This window comes from Aotus nancymaae, unplaced genomic scaffold, assembly GCF_030222135.1.
Source record: "Aotus nancymaae isolate 86718 unplaced genomic scaffold, 86718_ANA_hifiasm-v0.15.2.pri h1tg000004l, whole genome shotgun sequence".
NCBI classification, from domain to species: domain Eukaryota; kingdom Metazoa; phylum Chordata; class Mammalia; order Primates; family Aotidae; genus Aotus; species Aotus nancymaae.
Window position 1 is genome coordinate 63692019 of NW_026988415.1, and position 26566 is coordinate 63718584.

Sequence of the window (26566 nt, forward strand, 5' to 3'; positions counted from 1 at the left end):
ATGGCTTATAAAACTATAGTAATAATACTGATATCATAAAATATATTTGCAAGGTTAAATGCATTTTTCACGTGATTGATGGGAATAGTACGTACTGACCACATTCCATTTGTTTTTTCTATAATATTGATGCTAAATCAATCAGTTTCCAATAGTGTGCTAACATTCTGGCCCATTAGATAAACATGACGAAAAATAAAAACATCTTATTTTTCTCTTTAGAGATCGCCCAGTGAAATTTACTGAGAGATCCAGACCTGGAGTCCAGATATCTTGTTCATCTTTCAGTTCTGGTATGTGTAAAACTAGAATGTTTTGAGCGTCTCGAATATTAAAATGATCCAGTTGTAAAAATAGATTATGTGATTTATGAAGAAAAAAGATACACATTTGAGTGTTAATTGAAGGATACCAAAAGTGTGAACCATGTGTTATGATAGATAAACTTTTTTGGACTCTTAAGCATTGTGTAAGGTTGATTTTTTTTTCTTTTCTTTTCTTATTCATAATTTAACACATTTTTATATAATGGTGATTTTGCTTGGTAAAAATCAGACCCCAACTCTAAATACTCACCAACCAAAAAGTTTAGTGCTCCCCCTTGGTCAACACAAAAATTCTGCTGAGTTTATTTTTAAAAAATGTACTATTGCTCCATATTGAAAATACTTCTGCAGTGCTTTTTCTACTGCTAAGAACCCTATGTTAGTTAACCTTTTTTATTTCTTTTTTTGATTGTGGTAAAATATACGGAACTTAAAATTTTATCATTTTAGCCATTTTTAAATGTATACTTCTGTGCCTGTAAGTGTATTCACATTGTCCTGCATCTGTCACACCATCCATCTCTAGAACTTTTTCATCATCCCAAAAGCAGCTGAATTTTTACACTGTTCCTGTTCACATCTTTGATGTACCCTGTTCCTGTTCACATCTCATCCATTCCTTTGCTTAAAGCCACAGTAAAGAGAATTGTAGATAAGTCGTCTTATAAATAACTGGAAGATTACGTTTCTAAGTAAAATCTAAAGAAGTGAATTCCTCAAGGATGTGTTCTTTAATGTTTATGATTGTAGGCCTGTATTCAGTGTATAGTTTGTAGATTTTGTTGGATGAATGATACAGTTTTAAATTTTCTCTGAATCATTAGCATGAGCATGTCTCCAATAATTAGAAGACAACCTTGTGTTTCTTGAACCCTTTTTACTAATGAAAGGTAGCATACAGCTAAGGAAGTAGTGAGAGGGTTTTTAAGGTTGCTTGGTACTATGTTTTTTGTTTTTGTTTGTTTGTTTTTTTAATCTTCCAGGTGGTATGTTCATTACAACTGGTAGTACTGATCATGTGATTAGAATATATTATTTGGGTTCTGAGGTCCCTGAGAAAATTGCTGAATTAGAGTCACATACGGTAAGAGAAAATCAGAAATGATTGCTTTATTTTTGAACACCCTTGGAAAGTTGATATTATTTCTTCTTTTCTGATGTGTACGATAGTTTAATATATACAAATCTCAAATTTTGGCTTACTCTTTACTCTTGTCATCACTACTATACATACTATATTTGTAAAAGTATGGGTTAATTATTCCAAAAGAAGATTTAAAAAGCAGTGTCTAAACTATGGTACCTATAAGTTGTCAGATGATTCCATTGTAAAATAATTAAATAAATGATGTGGGAAACAGGAAGTGATTGATTTATTTTCAAAAATTAATAAAATCAAGTGGAAAATTTAATGCAACTACTATTAAATTAACTATTTTAAGGTGTTCTCTTACATTAAAGTGCTGTCATATTACGGAGGACATAATAAACAAATATCTATTCAGAAATATTTGTCTCTTGAGATATGGTTTATAAGGTTTCCTTATGTGTGGTTTGTTTCCTATTATTGCCAGTAAGTATTCCTCATTAGTTAGTACATCGTTTGGGGCCTCATTGTTTTTTTTTTTTTTTTTTTTTTTTTTAAGAAAATTAGAGGTTTTCTAACCTCTAATTTATTAAACAAAAAACTACTTCGGTGATGTTTTTGCCTATGAATTTGAGAGAAAGAGCACTTAGTTCATTTTACAAATGAGTCCATTTTAACTGAAAATCTGTTGTTTTATGTCTTAGGATAAAGTTGTTGCTGTTCAGTTCTGTAACAATGGAGACAGGTAATTATGTAATACATATTTGTGTAAACAGATGTTTGATATATTTTGCTACCATTTTTCTCAGATGCAGCTACCTCTATGATAGGTACCTTAATTCTTTCCAGTGATTTAGGTTCAAAGCTTTTACTTGTCTTTGATGACAACCTTAGCTATCACTTCCACAATTTCATCCAAGAAGTAACCATAGCCTATCAGTTCTTCCTTTCTGGGTGCTTCCTTTTTTCTTTATTTTGCTCTATTTCTGTTAGCACCCACGTTAGTCAAGTGTTCCATTATTTGACCTGTCCATCTCTGCCAGATTAACATTTTTTGTTTTTTTGAGATGGAATCTCGCTCTGTCGCCCATGCTGGAGTGCAGTGGGGCGATCTCGGCTCACTGCAACCTCCACCTTTCGGGTTCAAGTGATTCTCCCGCCTCAGCTTCCCAAGTAGCTGGGATTACAGGCACGTGCCATCACACTGGGCTAATTTTTTGTATTTTTAGTAGAGACAGGGTTTCACCGTGTTAGCCAGGATGATCTGGATCTCCTGACCTCATGATCTGCCTGCCTCAGCCTCCCAAAGTGCTGGGATTACAGGCGTAAGCCACCATGCCCAGCCAACATTGTTCTTTATAGAAATCTTTAGTGTTTCCTCTTCTATATTTACAGAATAAAATTCAAATGTCTTAGCCTGGCATTCAGAACTCTCTACCACATGACTTAGAGCTACGTTCTTTTATGTTATTCTCCATATGAATCCTTAAATCCAGCCTGATTGATGTACCCTGTTCCTGGACACATCTCATCCATTCCTTTGCTTATACTTTTCATCACATCATTTCTACAAAGAAATGGCACTCCCTACCTTCCCCTAACCTCTTTCTCTCTCCTACTTTCTACCTCTCTCCTTTCCTCTCTTCTCTCCCTCCTTCCTTCCCCCGCTCACTTCTTAACTAGGTCTTATCTTCCTTTTACGGTTCATGCCCTACCTGAAACATTTCCTGACTGTTCCAGCTTTTAGTTGTCTTGGCTTTGTCTGAACATCTGTATCACTCATTATCCCTATATCCCCAAAGTCAGAAATTATATGCAGATATCCTTGCACTCTCTAAAATGTCTAATCCCAAAAAGATAATGGCCAATAAAGGCTCTAGCCTAAAAGTTTACTTTTAAATTTTAAAATTGTAAGTACCTAGCATAAATTTGTTTCTAATACAGGTTATTTCCCATCTAAAATGCTTGGTACCAGAATTGGATATTTTTTCAGATTTTGGAATATTTGCATATACATAATGAGAGATCCTGGGAGATGGAACCCAGTTCTAAACACAATTCATTTATGTTTCATGTGCACCTTATACACACAGCCTGAAAGTAATTTTATACAATATTTTAAATAATTTTGTGTATGAAACAAAGTTTTGACTGTTGGTGACCCATCACAAGAGGCCAGATGTGGAATTTTTGACTTGTGATATCATGCTGACACTAAAAAACTTTCAGATTTTAGATTTTTGGATTTGGCTACCTCAACTTATATGTTGATATGGACTTTATATGGATGATCATGTTTTATTTTTAAATAATTTTTTGACAGCAAATAATTACAATGATGGAGTTGTTCATTTTTGTCAAATTTGAGAGTAGTCAAATTTGGTCTACAAAGAGTGATGTCTATTAGGAATGAGAAAACCACCAAATAAATTTTAAGGTTGACTTGACTGCATTATACTGAGTTAGATGCTTCAACATTAGTATAGCTACTATTCTTTCATGCTAGAATTTAACTCCATCTTTTTCCATTAAGGAAAAAATACGTTATTGTGTCTTAATTAATCGTGTGACCAATAAACACATGAGGAGATATCCAATTTTACTAATAATCAAAGAAATATAAATAAAAATAACAGTCACTTTTTTTTCTTTCAGAATGACAAGATAATGAAAAATGATAATCCCAATATTGCCAAGGGTTTTGGGAAAATGGACACTTCTACAACTTGTGATGAGATTGTAAATTGTTAAAAAAAACTTTTCAGGGAAACAATTTGGCAGTATGTATCAAAAACTTTAAAAATATGCCTACTCTGACTCAGCAAAGATATGTATAAGGTTGTACAAAGATTATATAGAGATGTTCATCACAGCATTATTTATAATGGTGAAGATTGGAAACAACAATTGATTATTAAGGGATTAATTAAATAAATTTTGATACATTCATATAGTTGAACACTTACTAAAAGTGATAGTAGTTTTGTACTTGTAAGCATAGAAATAGATCTACAAAATACAGTTAAGCTAGGGAAAAACGTGTTTTTCCTGGTTTTATTTTTTGTAGTGGAGAATATTGAAGTGTTTATGTCTGTATTTTATAAATTCTGAAAATAGAAACCGAAGTGTTAACAATGACAGAAGTATGAGTGAATATGTATTCTTTTCTAATGACATCTTTATTGAAATAATAATTTACATAACATAAAATTCGCTGTTTTTTAGTATATTCATAGAGTTGTGCAACCATCACCACAGTCAATTTTAGAACATTTTCATTGCCCCTGAGAGAAAGCTCATACCCTATAGCTGTCAACCTCCAATTCTCCTATCCCTTAACTCCCAGCTCTGGGTAACCATTAATCTACTTTTTGTCTTTATAGATTTGTCTATTCAACATTCATCTGTGTTACCATGTCTGTCATTCTTTCTTTATTGTTTTTTCTGAATAATATTTCATTGTATGAATATGCTACATTTTATTTATCCATTGATGGGCATTTGGGTTGTTTCCACTTTTTGGCTTATTATGAATAATGCTGCCATGAATACTCACGTACACATTTTTATGTGGACTTATGTTTTCATTACTCTTGGATATATACCTGGGAGTAGAATTTCTGGGTCATATGATAATTCTACATTTAACATTTTGAAGAACTGCCAAGCTGTTTTCCAAAGTGACTGTACCATTTTACATTCCCCTCAGTAGTGTGTGAGGGCTAATGTGTTACTTACGTTATCAAAAAACAGTGATTTACATTTTTGAGAAAATTAATAAACCTATTTTAACTCTTTCTAGTTTAAGATTTGTTAGTGGAAGTCGAGATGGAACAGCAAGAATTTGGCAGTATCAGCAACAAGAATGGAAGAGTATAGTGCTGGACATGGCTACTAAAATGACTGGGTAAGAATGTATGTTAGATGTTTATGTGGTTCTCATGATGTATTTTAATTGAGTTATATTTAATAATGAATATAAAATATCTTTTTACATTAATAAATAATTTTAAGTTAATTGTAGACAGGAAGTTTGCATCTATAAAGCCTCTAAGCAAATAATCTTTTGCTGTTAATTGACAGACTGGATGACAGGAACATTACTGATTCATTTGATATTCTGGTCTGTTGTAACTCAAAGATGTCTGTGCTCTACTGATGCCCAAAGAGCCATTCTCTGCCTTAGTTTCCTAGAGGTCATGAAAAAATGTATCTATATTACTTTCTACTTTGAGAGTTGTCCCTATTAAATGTCAGCACATGTTTAACTTTTTCTCTAATTTTCTAAGGATACTTTTATAATATATTATATTGTTACCATTCTTAGTAATAGTTATCCACTTATTCAGCATTCGGTTTTATCATCTTCACTGTTGATTAGAGGATACATAATTACCTCTTTGGGACACTACAGTTTCTTTAGGGTGTGGCCCTGAAATCAGTTACCTTTCCATTAGTTGAAATATAGAAATGACTTTTTCATCATAGCCACCTATTGATAATGCCATATTCAATTACATAAAAATGTTACTAAATTTTCTAAATTTTCTGTTTTTTTATAAGATCTTATTCGTTTTTTAAAAAAAATCATAATTAAGGGAATAAAGTGGCAATTATGTTTTCATATTTTCTGTTAACCAACATAACTTTGAATTTTATTTTACAAGGTATTTATAGATTTCTTAGTAGCTTCATAATTTTTGGTTCTCAAGGAACTATTTACAAAATTTTTGTCATCTTAGGGTCTTTTTTTCCTCCCTGAGATAAGCTAATGGGTATTGCCTATGCAGATACATGTAATTTTTCTTTCATGAATACTTAACAATGTAGTTTAGGGTTTTAAAATCTAGACAATTGTATAATCCTGGAGAAATCTTGTCATAATTTGCTATTTAACATGCACCTTTGTCAAAAATTTGTAAGATATGAATACTGCAAATTGTTTTGTTTAGCAATAATTTGCCATCTGGAGAAGACAAGATCACTAAACTTAAGGTGACTATGGTGGCCTGGGATCGCTATGATACCACAGTTATTACTGCAGTGAACAATTTTCTTTTGAAAGTGTGGAATTCTATCACAGGACAGCTTCTTCATACATTATCTGTAAGTATTTTATTTTTAGAGTGATTAAAATGGTCAAAAAACTCATTATTTTAAGACACAGGAAATTTAAGTTCCAGTTTCTTTTCTATGATATAGTAGACCTTGGAAAAATGATTTTCTGAGAGGCCTCTGTCGATATATCTGTAAAATAGGGGTGACACATGCTATACCTGCTAAAAGCAAATATGAAATCTTTCCAAGATACTTTCTAAGTCTAGTAGGTATTCATCTACTATGTTATAGTATATAATGAGGACATATAAGTTATTTTATTTTTAGCAGGGGTTGACATTTTGTCATTGTTACCATTATAGGGATAGAGCTTAACTTATTTTGACAAGGATATTCTACATAGTCTACCTTTAGTGATGACTTTATGCAAGGAATAGGGGTAAGAAGAAATGGGAAAGAAAAAAGGTTTTTTTTCTTTTTCAGAAAGTGTATTTGTTATTGTAAGAGGTTTCGGTATTCATGATGTAAAAAGTTGAAAGGATTAATAGCAGAAATCACATGGGTGGTATTGATGTTTTTTAGTTTATCATAATACTGGTTGACTTCAGATTTAAGTTTAAGTTTGAAACCTTATTTTTTGTCTGCTTCAACTATTGATTCATAAGCATTTTAAGGCGATAATGCCAATGATTGCCCTGTGATTACATAGTAGTAAGTGATAAGGTTCAGATTAGAAACCAATTCTTGTGACTCAACTCAGTTGTTTTTGTAGTATATATCATGGTGTTTATGTATCAGAGGGATGTAAAGTTCTTTTATTTTGGAAATGCTGTTTGAGCATCAGCTGTGTGCCAAAAGTGGGTTAAGTGTTAGGTATAAATGGTAAATTAGACAGTCATGTCATGCCAGAATTTATAGCCTATTAAGAGAAATACTTTAAATCAGATAAGTGTTAAGAAAGAAAAATGCAAGATAGAATGCAAACTTCTAACAGGGTGACCAAATTTGATATGGAAGGCTCAGAGAAAACTTCCTGAAGAAGTGTAGTTTGGGTTAAGTTTTGAAAGATAAGTAGAAATTTCCGAAATCTCAACAAGTGTTACCTCCTTGATTAGGCGTTCCCTGATCAAACAGTCCAAGGTAGCCTCCTAGTCTTTGTCTTATTATGTCACCTTGCTTTACTTCTATTAATGTTTATCACTATTTGGTATTTTATTATTAAGTTTTCTTCTTTATTTGCTGCCTCTACATGGTAGGGAATCAATAAATATTTGTTAAATATGTGAGGAGGCTGGGAGGTGCCTCTAGGAAGAGGGAATGGCATGTGCAAAGGTCCTGAGGTAGAAGGGAGCTGAAAGAAAGCCACAGAGAGCAGAAACAGAGTCTCCCCAGATACAACTGGAAAAGTGGACAGGGGCCAGACTATTTAGGATTTTGTAGGCTCTATTGTAAGACCAATAGGAAATCATTAAAGGGTTTAAAGCAAAGGAATGAAATGTGAGTTTTGCGTTTGAAAAATATGTTTTAATTCTGGGCACAGAAGAGGGAATAGATTGGAATGAGCTAAGAGTGACTGCAGGTAGATTGTAGGAGTCTGATAGTAGCCAGGATGAGCCAGGATGATAATTTAGATTTGTGTAATGGTGGTGGAAATAAAAGTGTGCTTACTAAATACAAATATGGCAGATGATAAATTTTAAGACATTACTGATTTTGGCTAGATCTTTTTCCCCACGATCTACTATGCCCTATCTTAAGGCATGTGACCAAAAAAAATTAAAATCCCCAGCTTCCGCATTTTTGTTTTTGTTTTTCCCTAACCTACGTTGAAGTATTCATGTCATTATCATTTGAGTTTAACAAGCTAACTATATTTTTTTGCTGGTTAGGAACCTAAGAAAATATTGGCTATCTCAAATTGATTATTTTAGCAAGGGATTTTGTTATAGCAAAGAAATAACTTTTTCAGTAGTCACTGGGAAGAGTTTTGTAAACTTTTGAGTTGTGATGGTATTTATTGTAAGGGTATTTTTCCTACTAATCTTCACACTGTGTTTTGAACCAGTTTAAAGTTATTTTTTTTAATAAGCTGTACTTTTGTTCATAATTGTAATATGGTAGGATACTCTATTTATTCCATTTATTTAAATAGGCTGATTTGGGATAAAATGCACTTTTGAGGTTTGCAGGATATTATCATTTTTTTTAGACACTCCTGATATATAATGTGATGGTGTGCTCCTAAGATAAGTGCAGTTTCAGGTTGTTCTCTATGCTTTTCTAAGACTTGGAGCCTGTTCCTAATCATATACTCTCTAGACAGGAATTAAGTCCAAGGAAAATCAACAATGATCTTAAAGCAAATGTCTGTAAACTTTTCCTTTATGAGGAATATAAACATATAACATGTGTAAACATGTTCTGTGTTATATAAACTATAACATAAAGCATTGGTTTTCAAGCTTCTTTTTAGCAGCAAATGTATCTTTCAGATAACATCTTAAATGGTACTCCCAAATATGAAGTAGATATAGAGCAGAGCCACTGTGCTTTATCTTTTGAGTGTATCACGGGGCCTACTAAAATACAATTTGCATACCAGTAATAGAGAATAGAGTCCTGGATGAAGAACAATGAAAGTTTGTATTTATCACTGTGTCACAATTGGGTGTTAATGAAAGATTCAGTTTGTCATATTTTCTATGACCTTTTAATTAGGCTAGTCCTAAATTCCACTTCAGAGGCCTGATTAATGAGCTGTAATAGTTTAGACTATCTTTATTTTAAAAATAGTTCTGGGTCTTCTGTTTATTGAATTCTTGATAAATGCAGTTTATAAGGAACTCTAACTGAACTATATTGTTCTTGTAGTATCCGTATAGTAAATGCTGTTAAATTTTTCTGTGTGAATTCATTTGAACCAGACTGATAGCACAATGAAGACCTTTTTACCAGATGAACCAGACATTTGTTGTTGCTTTTCATTTTTAATACTGATTTTTATTGTAGGGACATGATGATGAAGTATTCGTTCTGGAAGCACATCCATTTGATCAAAGGATCATACTTTCAGCAGGTCATGATGGGAACATTTTTATTTGGGACCTTGACCGGGGGACCAAAATTCGGAATTATTTTAACATGGTAAGAGAAACCTGTATCTAGTTCACATTAAAACCAACTTCTCTTATATAATAACTTGGTAATTAAAGTATACCTAGTGCAGAGGAACCTCTTGTCATCTGTGTTTAAATTGGTAAAATAATTCAGAGAATAACTCAAGAACTGAGTAAGGCCAGTGGAGCTTTTCAGGATGACTGTTGTTAGGTGTTAGCATTTTCCAAATTCTGTTCCCCAGCTCTAAACTACAGATACTCAAATGTATTAAGCTTTAGAGTTAACACCTAGCCAAAATCACAAAGAGATTGATGTTTAAAATGTAATTCTGATTTAAGAATTATAGCAGTGACTGTAATACTTCTATCTGCCTCTGGTAAACCTCATGCAATTTAGTAATCAGAAAGTTGTTTGGCAAGCATGGACTTGGAGATATGGATACTCTTAAGATACATTTAATACAAGCCATGAAAAAATCTGATGAGCTATCTCTTCTCTCAGAGCACCTTTCTATGGTGATGGGAATACTCATATCCTCTTAAGAATAATTCTGACTAAACATTTCTAAATTGTTGGTTGGCCTTGGAGCTTACTTTTATAGGCTTTATATAGACCGAAAGCAAAGACAGGTCCTCTCTCTTTTGTTAGTAAAATTGATTGTGTGCTTTAATTTTAGGATGGTTATTTTAAGGCTTTATTGCATTATAACTTAAGATTTGAAGATAACATCTCGAGTTTGCTGAGGTAGTACCTTTGTCATTTTGGTTGCATTTAGTTCTTTTTTAATCTTTACAGTCACTCATTTAGTATTTCAAGAGGTATGTCATTGCTAGCAATGATTGATTTCATCCATTGCGATTTGACTCTCCCTAATTTCTTTCAGAGATTTACTGTTTCAGTAGGGTTCTGGCTACAGAAGCCAGAGAGTACTTTGGAATGTTGATGCATCACAGAATGAATCCATGGTATTAGCAAGGAGAAGTTATCACCTATTGATTATTTGAAAATTGCTCTTAAGATTACTTGAGACTCCTCTGAATTTCAGATTGAAGGCCAAGGCCATGGTGCGGTGTTTGATTGTAAGTTTTCACCAGATGGAAACCATTTTGCCTGCACAGATTCTCATGGGCATTTGCTGCTTTTTGGTTTTGGATGCAGTAAATACTATGAAAAGGTTAGCATATTTAAATTTTGCTGTAGAGTGTAATTTAGGAATGTATCATTCACAAACTTTGTTTAAAGCCTTCCAGTTAATAAGGGTTGTTATGTGTTAATAGATATGAAATAAAAGAAAATTGTCTTTCTTAGTAAAGGTTCTCAGTTGTGATCTGCACTGCCGGAACATTAGGCTTATACCTGCCTTCCAGGTATAATAGGAGAGTAATTCTAATACATTGCATTTTCTACTTCTCATGAATTGGGAATAAACCTCTGGTGACTGAATATGTTTATATTCTTAGGTGACTATTTTACTATTTTGCTTATTACTGATCCTGTTAAAATGCTTTGGGAGCTAACTTAATAGGTTCTTTATATTTTATTAGCTGTGAATTTGAGAAACATTATAGAATCTTAGAGTTGGAAGAGAACTCAAGCATTGAGGCAGCTCGATAATTATATTAATATCAGTTTTGAGTGTCTTTGATGTGATTGATATTTACCTGTTTTACCATGTATATTATACTTCATCTATCTTCATTTGAATAAAAATAAGAAAAACATAATTATGTAGGTTTGTATAATTTTTACAACTTAAATAAAAATGCCCAATTATATCTACTTGGTTGTTGCTTTTGTTCTTCTTATCATAATAGGAGAAATATGATATATGTCTAAAAATTAATACATATTATAGGATTTTGTGCCGAAAAGAGAGTTACCATCTAGGTAATTCCGTTCTATTCTACCTAAAGGGAATATATGGCAGCAAAGACTACAAGAGTATGCAATAATTGTCTGATTTTAAAAATGAATGTGCTCTAGGAATAAAAACAAGTATTTACTTATAAATTCCTTGTGGCTGTTGACCCACTAAAAATCTGTCATAAAGATTCCAGATCAGATGTTCTTCCACACGGACTATCGTCCTCTTATTCGTGATGCCAATAACTATGTATTGGATGAACAAACCCAACAAGCTCCTCACCTCATGCCTCCTCCATTTTTGGTGGATGTTGATGGAAATCCTCATCCTACAAAATTCCAACGGCTGGTACCAGGACGGGAAAATTGTAAAGATGAACAACTTATACCACAGCTGGGATATGTGGCTAATGGTATGTTTTCTCTAAAAGCAAATTTAAAACATTTTTCACAATATTGTACATTACTACTGTTCTCTATGATGTATGCTTCCTGCTAAACTCTGAAGTAGGTTATTAATATGTTTCATCTTCTATTGCTGTTAATTTTCAGTTGCATAAAACATTTTACCTTAGTAGAGTACTTTTTCATTGTTTATCTCACCTGGACACAAATAAGTGTGTTAGGACAAACACAAGCATATATAAGCCCAAGCAGAGAATGTATTAACCTATTTCTTTAGAAAACTTTAGGGAGAGAGATCCAAGATGGCCGATTACTAGCAGCTCAGGATTGTAGCTCCCAGTGAAAGGGCAGAGAACGAGAGGACGCCACACTTTTAGATGAATATTTGTTGCTCACGGACCAGGAGATTCCCAGCAGAGGAGCCCCACGGGTCACCAGCGCGACTCTTGTGGCCAGCACGGTGGTTTTGCTGGCGCCCTGGCGCGATGGTTCTTGGTGCAGAGCAAACGGGACTGGGTCCCCTTTTGGTCGACGTTTGGAGCTCCGGGAAGGCAGAGTCGCCTATTCAGCTGATTGAAAAAGGGACTCAAGAAGGAAGCCAGACCAGAGATTCCCGGGCAGAAAAGCACCATCAATCTTAACACCACTGTTTTAGCCGGTGCAGTGGGTTGCTCAGATTCCGGCACTGGGAATCAACAACTTGGACGTCCACTCAGAGACCTAATTTGAAAGTTGGTAACTACAAAGATGACAGGTGGATAAATTCACAATGATGGGAAGAAACCAGCGTAAAAAGGCTGAGAATACCCAAAATCAGAATGCCTCTCCCTCTACAGGGGATCATAGTTCTTCATCAACAAGGGATCAAGACCTGATGAAGAACCAGTGCGTTCCAATAACAGAATTAGGCTTCAGAAAGTGGATAATAAGAAACTTCTGTGAGTTAAAAGAACATGTCCTAGCCCAATGTAAAGAAACTAAGAACCTTGAAAAAAGGTTTGACGAAATCCTAATGAGAATAGACAATTTAGAGAGGAATATAAGTGAATTAATGGAACTGAAGAATACAATACAAGAACTCCGCAAAGTATGCACAGGTTTTAACAGTCGAATTGATAAAGCAGAAGAAAGGCTATCAGAGGTCGAAGACCAACTTAATGAAATGAAACAAGAAGACAAGATTAGAGAAGAAAGAGTAAAAAGGAATGAACAAAGTCTCCAAGAAATATGGGACTATGTGAAAAGACCTAATTTACGTTTGATAGGTGTACCTGAATGTCATGAAGAGAATGAATCCAAGCTGGAAAATATTTTTCAGGATATTATTCAGGAAAAGCTTTCCTAACCTAGTAAGGCAGGACAATACTCAACTCCAGGTAATACAGAGAACACCACAAAGATATTCCTCAAGTAGAGCAACCCCAAGACACATAATCATGATTCACTAGGGTTGAAATAAAAGAGAAAATTCTAAGGGCAGCTAGAGAGAAAGGTCAGGGAACCCATAAAGGGAAGCCTATCAGACTCACAGCAGATCTCTCAGCAGAAACCCTACAAACTAGAAGAGAGTGGGGGTCAATATTCAATATCCTCAAAGAAAAGAATTTTCAACCCAGAATCTCATATCCAGCCAAACTAAGCTTCATAAATGAAGGAAAAATAAAATTTTTCGTGAACAAGCAAGCACTCAGAGATTTCATTACCACCAGGCCTGCTTTACAAGGGCTTCTGAAAGAAGCACTATACACAGAAAGGAACAACCAGTATCAGTCATCCCAAAAACTTACCAAAACGTAAAGAGTATCTCCATAATGAAGAATCTACATCAACTAATGGGCAAAATAGCCAGCTAGCATTAAACGACAATATTAAACTCACAAATATCAATATTAATCCTAAATTTAAATGGATTAAATGCCCCAATCAAAGACACAGACAGGCAAAATGAATAAAAAGTCAAAACCCATCAGTACGCTGTATCCAGATCCATCTCATAAGCAAGGACACACAAAGACTCAAAACAAAGGGTTGGTGGAAGACTTACCAATCAAATGGAGAGCAAAATTAAAAAAAAAACAGGAGTCGTAACTTTCATCTCTGACAAAATAGACTTTAACAGTAACAGACTAAAAGAAACAAAGAAGGACATTACATAATGGTAAAAGGATCAATGCAACAACAGGAGTCAGTGATCATAAATATATATGCACCCAATACAGGAGCACCCAGATACATAAGACAAGTTCTTAATGACTTATAAAGAGACTTGGACTCCCGCACAATAATAGCGGGAGACTTTGACACCATATTGTTAATATTCGATGGATCAACGAGATAGAAAATTAACAGAGACATCTATGATTTGAACTCAGACCTGGAACAAGTAAACTCAGTGAATATTTATAGAATTCTTCACCCCAGGTCCACAGAACATATATTTTTCTCAGTATCGCATTACACCTATTTTGAAAGTGACCACATAATTGGAAGTAAATCACTCTTCAGCACTTATATAGCATTTCACAGACTTTTTTTTTTTTTTTTTTTTTTTAGAGAAAGAGAGAGAGAGAATAGGAAGGAGGAAAAAGGAAGAGAAAGAGAGAGAGAGAATGGGGAGGAGGGAGAAGGAAAAGAAAGAGGGAGAGAGAATGGAAGTATTGCTTTCTTGCCCAGGCTAGAATGCAATTTAGTAATGGGTATTGAAAACCTCTTTTATACTGATAATTATACTTAATGATGTAGTCAGGAAGGAATAAGGGAAGAAGATAACAAACAAACAGCCAACCAATATTTAATTTAAACCTATGAAATGCTATGCGATTACTGAGGAGTGATTTACTTCCAATTATATAGTCACCTTTGGAATAGGTGTGAGGTGGTAATGTATGTTTTGTGTATTTGAAGTGGAGAGTTCTATAAATGTTTATTAAGTTTACTTGTTCCGGGTCTGAGTTCAAGTTCTGAATATCCTTGTTAATTTTCTATCTCGTTCATCTATAGAATCATTAGCTCTTCTTGTTGCATTGATCCTTTTGCCATTATGTAATGTCATTCCTCGCCTCTTTTGATCTTTGTTGCTTTAAAGTCTACTTTATCAGAGGCGAGAATTGCATCTCCTGCTTTTTGTTTATTAGTTTATTTTTACTCTCTGTTTGATTGGTAAATCTTCCTCCTTCTCTCTGAGTCTTTGTGTATTGTTGCATGTAAGATGGGCCCGGATGCAGCATACCGATGGGTTTTGGCTTTTTATCCAATTAAAATATATGTAAGTTTAATACCGGCGTTTGATGCTAGCTGGCTGTTTTGCTCATTAGTTGATGTAAATTTTTTATTGTGTTAAAGTTCTTTGCTTTTTGATATATTTTTGGAAAGGCTAATATTGGTTGTTCCTTTATATGTATAGTGCTTCTTTCAGAAGCTCTTGTAAAGTAGGCCTGGTGGTGGTGAACTCTCTAAGTACTTGTTTGTTCGCAAAAGATTTAATTTTTCCTTCGCTCATAAAGCTTAGTTTGGCTGGATAGGAAATTCTGGGTTGAAAGTTCTTTTCTTTAAGGATGTTAAATATTGGTCCCCACTCTTTTCTGGCTTGTAGGGTTTCTGCTGAGAGATCTGCTGTAAGTCTGATAGGTTTCCCTTTATGGGTAACCTGACCTTTCTCTCTGGCTGCCCTTAGTATTTTCTCCTTCATTTCAACCCTAATAAATCTGGCGATTATGTGCCTTGGGGTTGGTCTTCTTGAAGAATATCTTTGTGGTGTTCTCTGTATTACCTGGAGTTGAATATTACCCTGCCTTGCCAGGTTGGGGAAATTTTCCTGAATGATATCCTGAAGAGTATTTTCCAACTTGGATTCATTCTCTTCATCACATTCAGGTACACCTATCAAACGTAAATTAGGTCTTTTCACATAGTCCCATATTTCCTGGAGACTTTGCTCATTCCTTTTCATCCTTTTTTCTGCATTCTTGTCTTCTCGTTTCATTTCACTGAGCTGGTCCTCGACTTCTGATATCCTTCCTTCTGCTTGATCAATTCGACTGTTTAAACTTGTGCATGCTTCGCGAAGTTCTTGCGTTGTGTTTTTCAGCTCCATCAATTCACTTATATTCCTCTCTAAATTGTCCATTCTCGTTAGCATTTCATCAAACCTTTTTTCAAGGTTCTTAGTTTCTTTGCATTGGGTTAGAACAAGTTCTTTTAATTCACAGAACTTTCTTATCACCCACGTTTTGAAACCTGCTTCTGTTATTGGAACACACGTGTAATCTATTAAGCCTTGTTCCGTTACTGATGAGGAATTGCAATCCCCTGTAGAGGGAGAGGCATTCTGATTTTGAGTATTCTCTACCTTTTTACGCTGGTTTCTTCCCTTCATTATATATTTGTCCGTCTGTCGTCTTTATAATTACCGACTTTCTAACTGGGTCTCTGACGTCCAACTTGTTGATTCCCTGCGCCGAAATCTGAGCAATCCACTGAGCCGGCCAAAACAGCGGTGTTAAGATTGATGGTGCTTTTCTGCCCGGAATCTCCGGACTCTGCACCCACCAAGAACTGGCGTGCTAAGGCACCAGCAAAACCGCCACGCCGGCCACAAGAGTCGCCCTGGCGACCCGTGGAGCTCCTCCACTGGGAATCTCCTGGTCCGTGAGCAACTAATATTCGTCTGAAAGTGTGGCGTCCTCTCGTTCTTTGCGCTTTCACTGGGAGGTACGTGCCCGAGCTGCTAATCATCAGCCATCTTGGATCTCTCTCCGCATTTCACAGACTTAAATGAAATATTGGTTGGCTGTTTGTTTATTTTCTTCTCTTAATTCCTTCCTGTCTCTGCTGTTAAGCACAATTATCGGAAAAAAGAGGTTTTTAACACTTATTTTTAGATTGCATTCCAGCCTGGGCAATAGAACAAGACTCCTGTTCTCTCTCCCTCTTTCTCTTTCTCCTTATTTCTTTCAAAAAAAAAAAAAAAACTTTATGTATGTATGAACCTGTTGGTTTCTATAATATTGAGTTGTAGTAAAAGCTTTTATAACTGGTGGAATTCCATTGCTTATAGTATTGGTATTTTAGTTTGAGAGTCCATAGTTAATTGAACTAAGAAGAGGAACTTTGAAAAACCACAGATTATCCAGGCACAATGGCTCATGCACTTTTGGAGGCCGAGGCGGGTGGATTACTTGATTGAGGTCAGGCGTTCAAGACCAGCCTGGCCAACATGGTGAAACCCCATCTCTACTAAAGGTACAGGCCGCCCGGCTCACGCCTATAATCCCAGCACTTTGGGAGGCCGAGGCGGGTGGATCACGAGGTCAAGAGATCGAGACCATCCTGGTCAACATGGTGAAAACCCGTCTCTACTAAAAATACAAAAAATTAGCTGGGCATGGTGGCACGTGCCTATAGTCCCAGCTACTTGGGAGGCTGAGGCAGGATAATTGCTTGAACCCAGGAGGCGGAGGTTGCGGTGAGCCGAGATCGCGCCATTGCACTCCAGCCTGGGTAACAAGAGGGAAACTCCATCTCAAAAAAAAAAAATGCAAAAATTAGCTGGGCGTGGTGGTACACACCTGTAATCCCAGCTACTTAGGTGGCTGAGGCACGAGAACCGCTTAAACCTGGCAGGCAGAGGTTGTGGTGAGCTGAGATCACGTCACCGAACTTCAGACTGGGCAACAGAGTGAGACTGTCTCAATAAAAACCACCCACACCCCCACCCCCGCCAAACTGGAGGTAGCTATTTAGCTGTCGTGTTTGAACTGCAAAGAGTTATTGGGTGGGTAAGAGAATGTGACTATTTAAATAGCACTCAGTCTTGGGAGATACTGGAAAAGCAGATATGAATGTGATACATGATGGGAAGATAGTAGAATAAAACATTAGAATAGTCTATTTTCTATCAAAGCAACTTGTTCTCTTCTGGTTCTCATATTAACGTTATTTATACTGCCCTGTACCCCCACATAAAATGCCTTCATATTTTACTTTGGTACTTGTAGGTTGTCTTCAGGTATAAGCTAGTAAGTTACTGACTTGCAAGTAGAATTTCATCTTTGCTTAGGGAATTAAGGTTTTAGCTGATCCTTATAGAATGAAATGCAGTAAATCTTTTTGTGTTCTTGCTCATAAAAGTTGTAGAGTAGATAAATGATATTATACATGTACCAGTAATTGCTGTGATGATGTCCTATTTATTAGCCAAGGAGTAAAGGTATGACTATTAATTAAATGGGAGATAAACTTGAAAACATATGAATAAGAAAGTTTAATTTATCAGACTGCATTTCTTGTAAGATCTGATAACTTGGTTACTCCGTAATCTGACTAGGGGACAAGATGAAAACCAGGGCTATGATATACTTAGAAAAAGATTTAACATTTTCATTCAGAAATAATCATTAAGTTTCAGTGTATATAAAAAATAACTTTGTATTCATTAAAACACTAAAATGTTATCAAAGACAGTATTTGAAAGATCATCATTTTGACTTCTTTCAAAAAGGAAATTTTCACAAAAGAGGGACGTAAAGCATTTTAGGTATCTGTGGTTGAACTTGTTTAAACCTTACTCAGAACTCTTATATGGCATAGCTAGTTGCTCTTAGGTAACAACCTTGTACAGCCTGTAACTGCACTGAGTACCATAGACAATCATAATACCTTGGTACATATTTTTATAGGTAAGCATATCAAGACAGAAAAGGTACAGTAAAAATATGGTATAAAAGATAAAGAATGGTATACCTGTATAAAGCACTTATCATGGAATGGAGCTTACAGGACTGGAAATTGCTGTGGGTGATTCAGTGAGTAAGTAAAGGCCTAGAACATTAATGCACACTACTGTACACTTTATCAACACTGTACACTTAGGCTATGCTAAATGTATATAAACAATGTTTTTCTTTCTTTAGTAACAAATTAACCTTAGCTTACTTGAAACACTTTTTTTATTTTATTTTTTTTTTTGAGATGGAGTTTCGCTCTTGTTACCCAGGCTGGGGTGCAATGGCGCGATCTCGGCTCACTGCAACCTCCGCCTCCTGGGTTCAGGCAATTCTCCTGCCTCAGCCTCCTGAGTAGCTGGGATTACAGGCATGCGCCACCATGCCCAGCTAATTTTTTGTATTTTTAGTAGAGACGGGGTTTCACCATGTTGACCAGGATGGTCTCGATCTCTTGACCTCGTGATCCACCCGCCTCGACCTCCCAATTGAAACGCTTTTTAGGTTTTTTTTGTTATTTACCTTTTTGACTCTTGTAATAATACTTAGCTTAAAACACAAATATATTTTACAGCTGTATAAAAATATTTTTATATCCTTATTCTATAAGCTTTTTCTATTTTTAAAATTTTTATTGTTTTGCATTTTAAACTTTTTAATTAAAAGTTAAGGCACAAACACATTAACCTAGGTCTACGCAGAGTCAGGATCATCAATATCTCTGTCTTCTACCTCCACATCTTGCTTGTCCCACTGGAAGGTCTTCAGGGACGATAACACATGGAGCTTTCATCCCTTATAACAATGCCTTTTTCTGGACTACCTCCTGGAGGACCTTCTTGAGGCTGTTTTACAGTGCAATTTTTTTTTTTAGTAATTAGAAGGAGTACATTTCAGAATGATACAAAGTATAGTATAGTGCATACATAAAACAGTAATATAGTCATTTATTGCCAAGTATTATGTACTGTGCATAATTGTATGTGCTATGCATTTATATAACTGGCAGTGCAGTAGGTTTGTTTATCCCAACATCACCACAAACATGTGAGGACTGCATTGCACTATGAAGGCTATGATGTCACTGGGAAATAAGAATTTTTCAGCTTCATTATGATCTTATGAGCCTACTGTTGTATATGTGGTTTATCTTTGACTAAGGTGTCATTATGCAGCACATGATTGTATTTTTATAGATGAAAAGGTCCTCATAATAATGTCTAATTTGGGAACATTGGTTAAGTCAGACACATAAGCTAGTACATCAAAAATATTTCAAGTTTTTAATAATATGTTTCATTTGATATATACTTTATTTCCAGTTTAATCCTGTTCTTAGTCATTGTGTAGAAATTGATAGGTTGTTTTACTGTGTTTAAGGTATACTAAAATGTGAGTAATTTTGTGGCTTTGTATCTGGTCTCATTAAGGTGATGGTGAGGTGGTAGAACAGGTAATTGGGCAGCAAACCAATGACCAAGATGAGAGCATTCTTGATGGAATAATCAGGGAGCTACAGAGAGAACAAGACCTGAGACTAATTAATGAAGGAGATGTTCCACATTTTCCAGTTAATAGAGCATACTCTGTTAATGGTGGTAAGTATTTTTATACTTGTAAAGGGGGTAGTGTATGTACTGTAATTATATTACTTTTACCAAATAATTACATGGAAAATATTTTATGTTTATAAATAACATTTTTATTAATTTACAACTGTGATATCAGATACATTGAAGTCTTATAATCTCGTCATTTGTGGATAAAATGACTTAAGGTCTCCTGAGAAATACAGGTGATGTAGTTTAATACACTGTGTAATCTTTACATTTGTTTTAAGAAGAGAAGTGCTACAGTAAATGTAGCCCTTTTGTAGGGGAACCAACCTATACAGTTTTCAAAATTAAAACTAGTTTAAGTTTAGAAATTACTACCAATTCCTCTTTTGTAGATAGGAAAGCAGAATGCCAAGTTCTTCTCTTGAATTTTAAAAAAAATATGCTGGAAAATAAGAAATCCTCTGAAGACAAGAAGCCCTCTTAGGGAATACAGATGCAGCTTCTGAATTGACTTTTATAACAGTTTGATCTTAATACCAGTACAAGTTATTGTATATTTAATTACTCTATCTTAAAATGAATATTATATCCTATCGTATCTCCTCCTTTTTAAAAAAATTTTATTTATTTATTTTTAATATTTTCTTATTTTTATTTTTTTAGAGACAAGGTTTCACCATGTTGGCTGGGCTGGTCTCAAACTCCTGACCTCAGGTGATCCACCTGCCTCAGCCTCCCAAAGTGCTGGGATTACAGGTGTGAGCCACCGTGCTGAGCCTGTATCTCCTCCTTTACATTAAACGTGCCAGGGCATCTGAGTTTTATATAAGTCTTAGCTTGTATCAAGAGCTATTAGTTTTATTTTTAAATGTAGTCATCTTATGAGATTTTTTTTCAGATTTGTTTCTTTTTATATATTTGTAACTAGAGTCATTTATTTCTGTAGCATTGCATTTTAGATTCCATGGAAATGAATAAGGTGATTTAAATTTGTGGTGATTCACAGGGTATTTTACTCATTTCCTGATTTCTTCAATATCTCGTAAAATTAAAATTAAAGCAGTTCATTTGGGTCACTTGAACACCTAACTCAGACAAGCTTTTCTGAACCTGGAACAAGATGACAAATGGGCTGATAATCATCTACATATAGGCCCTTTATTCCTGAGACGTAAAACTTTCTTAGAGCCCTGATTTAAACATCCGTTAATGAAATCAGTATTCTGTTGTACCTTCAATACTAGGTTTTTGTGGACAGATTAGAAAGGATATTAACCAAGAGACCCTACTGACTTCTATTTGTAATGTTCATTTGTTTTGAAATTTTTCTGATGTTTTAACAGTTGGATGTTTCAGTTTCCATTTGTGTTTTATTTGTAAATAAAAGAAAAATAAACTAACATGAACCTTTCTGGACTATTAAAAAGAAAAAGAAAAATTCCGTTACTTTGTTTTCTTTTTTCTTTGCTCATCAATCTTAAAAATGAAATTTTGATGTTAAAAAATATTTACTTACACTTTGAATCTTAACATTTTTGAAAGTTTTATTGATGCTTTATCCAGAAACATTGTAATGGAGCGAACAAAGATAGAATTTAGATCAAAAAGCTGCTTCCTGAACTAGTACTAATAAACATTTGTGAATTTGCAAATCATGTTGAATACATTTTTTAATATTCAGTGAGCATTTGGTAGATGTCAGATGTGAAACTACTTTGAAAAAAATTAAAAGAACTATAGGCCGGGCACAGTGGCTCACGCCTGTAATCCCAGCACTTTGGGAGGCCGAGTCGGGCGGATCACAAGGTCAGGAGATGGAGACCATCCTGGCCAACATGGTGAAACCCCATCTCTACTAAAAAATACAAAAATTTGCTGGGCGTGGTGGCACACGCTTGTAGTCCCAGCTACTTGGGAGGCTGAGGCAGAAGAATTGCTTGAACCCGGGAGGCAGAGGTTACAGTGAGCTGAGATCGCGCCACTGCACTCCAGCCTGGCACCTGGCAACAGAGTGAGACTCTGTCTCAAAAAAAAAAAAAAAAAAAAGAACTATAGAAGTTTTAAACATTTATTGAGTGCCTGCTTTATTTATAACAATATCAGAAACACAAAGGAGGTACAGAAAATGTAGAACAAAGGGATAGCAATTCTTAAGGCATTGCTATCTTTGAATCTACTGTTTTATTTAGAGCTCTGATCTGGAAAACTATGGTGCCTTTACTCAGAAAGTGGTACTTTTCCTTGTTTTTGTTTTAGCTCTAAGAAGTCCAAACATGGACATATCGTCTTCCCCAAACATCGCGCTTCGCAGGCATAGTAGTCAAATTGAAGGTGTTAGACAAATGCATAACAATGCTCCTCGGAGCCAGATGGCCACTGAAAGAGATCTCATGGCATGGAGCAGAAGAGTGGTGGTCAATGAACTAAATAATGGGGTTAGTAGGTGAGTCAATAAGGTAACATTTAGAAGAAAATTTAAAGCTTTAGTCTTAGGAAGTAAATTGAAATGTACTATGTTAGCCTAGTAAATGAGGCATTTTTAAATATAGTTTAATCATGCATTAGTTTTTCCATATTATTCCAATGAGTTCATTCCATAACAAATAATGATTATCTTCAATTTGCTCAGCTTTGTGCTGAATGCTTTGGGGAATACTGAAAATGCAAAACATTATCTCCATTCGGAGTTTATAGCCTAGATTAGAAGAAAAGAATACAAATAGTATTAAGGAAGAACTCATGAGGTCTTATGCAATTAAATATGTGAGTGATATATGGACACACATTGGAGCAGTCTGGGAGTACAATTATTTGCTAGATGCTAGTGTTCAGAGTATCTTTAGAAATGTCATTTAGGTAGACTTCATTGGATAAAAGGATTTCATTAGGATTAATTTCAAACTTAGCATCCCTATTCATATTTGTAAACCCTAACATTTACTGTAGTAACAACTTTCAGATACTCCACAGCAACTGGAAAGAAATTTAGAAAAGACATTTATGGAGAATACAATTCATTTTAATCAAGTATCTTCCTAACCAAGCCTTTTACCAGATCAACCAAGTAGCGAAATCAATTTGGTTTCTCCTTTTCTTCTGCTTTCTGCTATAAGAAGGCAGCAGTAATAAGACAAAAAAAGCCATAATTAATTTATGTCTTTGTAATAAATAATTATTTACTCAAAATATTAGAAGCAGAATTGGAAGCAGGGACTTGAAGATATGTGTATGCCAGTGTTCAATGTGGCATTATTCACAATAACCAAATGGTAGAAACAACTCAATTATCCACCAATGGATGAATAGATAAACAAATTGTAGTATATGTACAAAATGGCATATCATTCAGCTACAGAGAAGAATGATGTTCTGATACCTGCTACAACATGGATAAACATGCTAAGTGAAAGAAGCCAGAGACAAAAGGACAAATAGTGTATGATTCCACTTAAATGAAATATTGGGACTAGGCAAATTCATAGAGACATACAATAGATTAGAGGTTATCAGGGGCTAGGAAGAAGTAGAAAATTGGGAATTACTGCATAATGGTCACAGAGTTTATCTTGGAAATGATGAAAAAGTTTGGAAATGCCGGTAATGGTTGCACAACTTTCTGAATGTAATTAATGCCACTGAATTATACACCTAAAAGTTCAAGTGGCAAATTATATGTTTAAAAGTATTTTTATCTGATTCTTAGATGATTGGTTTTCTTTTTGATGATTTTCTGTTACTTTGACCTTTAACTTGTAATTAGGGTACAAGAGGAATGTCGAACTACAAAAGGTGACATAGAAATCTGTCTTTATACAGTTGAAAAGAAGAAAAAGCCATCTTATACTACTCAAAGGGTAAGTATAGTTTTACAGTACTTTGGGATACACTATTTGCAAATATTTGCAGATAATAGGTTTTTTAGAGACAGCAGTTATGTATTAGGAGACTATTTTAATAGGGTCTGCATATAGGGAACCTACTTTTTGAGCCACAAATTGAGATATATGATTATTACTAATAAGAATAAAGTTACAAGTCAAGCGTGTCCCCCAAAATCTAGGACATGTGGTTATTTTAGGTATATTTGTATTAAAATACCATTTTTATATGGTCAAGGTAGAACCTTAAGTATATTACTAGATCACTCATTAGAATGTAAAACAAATGATCAGATACCCTAGGCCAGAGGTTGGCAAACTATAGCCCATGGGCCAAACCGGTTCTGCTACCTATTTCTGTTATTTTTTATTAGAACACAGCCACATTTACTTATTTATGTCTTGTACATGGTTGCTTTCAGGCTGTAAGACAGAACTGAATAGTTGTAACAGAGATTGTATGACTTGCAAAGCCAAAAAAATGTTTACACTCTGGTCCTTTGCAGAAAAAGTTTGCTGATCCCTACCCTAGGCTCATTCCTGGCTTACTTAATCATTTAGGAGCAAAATATGATCTGTACATTGCAACGTACTAGCTAAAGAAACTGCTAAGCAGAAGGCAGGATTGCCAATATCTTAGGTACATCAAATATATGGTTTTGTTCCCAAATTTAACCATAATTTCCATAGAGTGTGGTAATTTGAAGAGTCTAGGAAGATTTTGATGTTGTTAAACAAATCTGGGTAATGGACCCTGAATTTTAATTTTTTTTTCCAGAATTGATAAACAGAAATTTAGATAAATATGAAATGGATATCTGCAAATATTAGATCATTTTGATGTTTGCTTTCTTAACTTTTATTGTTAAGAAATTAACTTTATTGTTTTGTTAGTTTATTTGCTGTTCTTTGATTAGCTTTTTTTTTTTTTTTTTTAGAGATTTTGTATGACTTAGAACAATGACTTTTTGTTCTTTTTTCCTACTAAGCTGATGTTTGCAAACATCAGACTTGGCTGAGACTAATGGACAGGGTACTTAGGTCTATAGATATTTTTACTTATGTCGAAAATGTGAAACATTTACATATACTTTTAAACTTGTTGGCTCCTAATTACATTCTAGGGTTGCAGCTTAGCTAAATGGAATATCCATAGTAATGTTTTATATTTGCAAAGTTTAGAATAAAATAATTTTCACTTAAAATATTAGTCATTAAAAATTAAATCTCTATTTTGACCTGTTAACCAAATGAGCATACTGCCAATTCTTATTATAACCACAAGTAAATTATCCATAGTAACTCAATTTCTTTTCTTCTATTATTGTCCACAAATAGTAGAACTAATCCTTAATGGGATATAAGGAATTAAACATGGGATGAATTTGTGTGTGTGTGGGTGCCTTCGACGAAGATTCAAACTCTAAAATATTTGAAGAGATTTATTCTGAGCCAAAAATGAGTGACCAGTGGTCCGGGACACAGCCCTTAGGAGATCTGAGAATTTGTGCCCAAGATAGTTGGGCTACAACTTGGTTTTATGCATTTTAGGGAGACATAAGACATCAATCGATACATATAAAATGTACATTGTTTTGGTGCAGAAAAGCAGGACAACTGGAAGTGAGGTGGGGGGCTTCCAGGTCAATTTCCAATCAAAGATTTTCTGACTGGAATTTGGCTGAAAGTGTTTTTATCTAAAGACCTGGGATGAATACAAAGGAATGTATGGATTGAGATAAGGGTTTGTGAAGACCATGGTTCTTATTATGCAGATGAAGCCTCCAGGTAGCAAACTTCAGAGAAAACAGGTTGTAAATGTTTGTTATTAGACTTAAAATGGTGCCAGACTCTTAGTTGATTTTCTCTTGAAGGAGATTCTCTGCAGAATGTAGGTTTTCTCCCACAAGAGACAATTTTGCAGGGCTATTTCAAGATATGGCAAGGAACATTTGGGGTTAAATTATTTTGATTATCCTTTTCTTCTGTCATGTGATGTTATGCCAAATTCAGGTTGGAAAAGTAAAGCCACATTATATAGAGTTAAATAAAACCGCTCTGATGAGACTATGGTTTCTAAGGCATGACTCTCCAGACCCTTTAGATGGGAATTTGAGCAGGAGAAGAAAAAAAGAGCAGAGTTTAGATTTAAGTTCCAAAAATTAAATTGTTACTTTTTGTATGAAGATTGTTTTGAGTCCTTTCCCTTCTGTTGTTAGAAGTAATCTAAAATTTATTATTTCATTTTTATTTTATACAACTCTCTCCTGGACCTAGTTTTGTATTTCAGAGGTGATGGGGTGGAGAGTGGACTAAATTTATTCTAAAGATCCTTTTCAGCTCTTAAGAATCTTAAGAATGCTGTTGACAAAAGAATCAAACTCTATAAAATATTTGAAGAGATTTATTCTGAGCCATATATGAGTGACCAGTGACTGGACACACAGTCTCAAGAAGTGGTCCTGAGAACATAAGCCTAAGATGGTCAGGCTACAGCTTGGATTTATACAATTTAGGGAGACAAGACATCAATCAGTACATGTAAGACAGT

The 26566-nt window shown here is 34.8% G+C and overlaps 1 protein-coding gene across 3 annotated transcripts in view; it reads left to right on the forward strand.

Annotated features, from left to right (window-relative positions):
- The window catches only part of BRWD3 (bromodomain and WD repeat domain containing 3), a 126681-nt gene that overhangs the window by 63968 nt on the left and 36147 nt on the right, over nucleotides 1-26566 (forward strand). For all 3 annotated transcript variants that reach the window (XM_012455736.2, XM_012455737.3, XM_064362832.1), the window contains 11 exons: nucleotides 223-293; nucleotides 1310-1410; nucleotides 2118-2158; nucleotides 5216-5320; nucleotides 6366-6519; nucleotides 9481-9615; nucleotides 10634-10762; nucleotides 11639-11864; nucleotides 20009-20176; nucleotides 22394-22580; nucleotides 23898-23991. In XM_012455736.2, coding sequence (XP_012311159.1) covers nucleotides 223-293; nucleotides 1310-1410; nucleotides 2118-2158; nucleotides 5216-5320; nucleotides 6366-6519; nucleotides 9481-9615; nucleotides 10634-10762; nucleotides 11639-11864; nucleotides 20009-20176; nucleotides 22394-22580; nucleotides 23898-23991 — 1411 coding nt within the window. The remainder of the gene's footprint in view (nucleotides 1-222; nucleotides 294-1309; nucleotides 1411-2117; nucleotides 2159-5215; nucleotides 5321-6365; nucleotides 6520-9480; nucleotides 9616-10633; nucleotides 10763-11638; nucleotides 11865-20008; nucleotides 20177-22393; nucleotides 22581-23897; nucleotides 23992-26566) is intronic.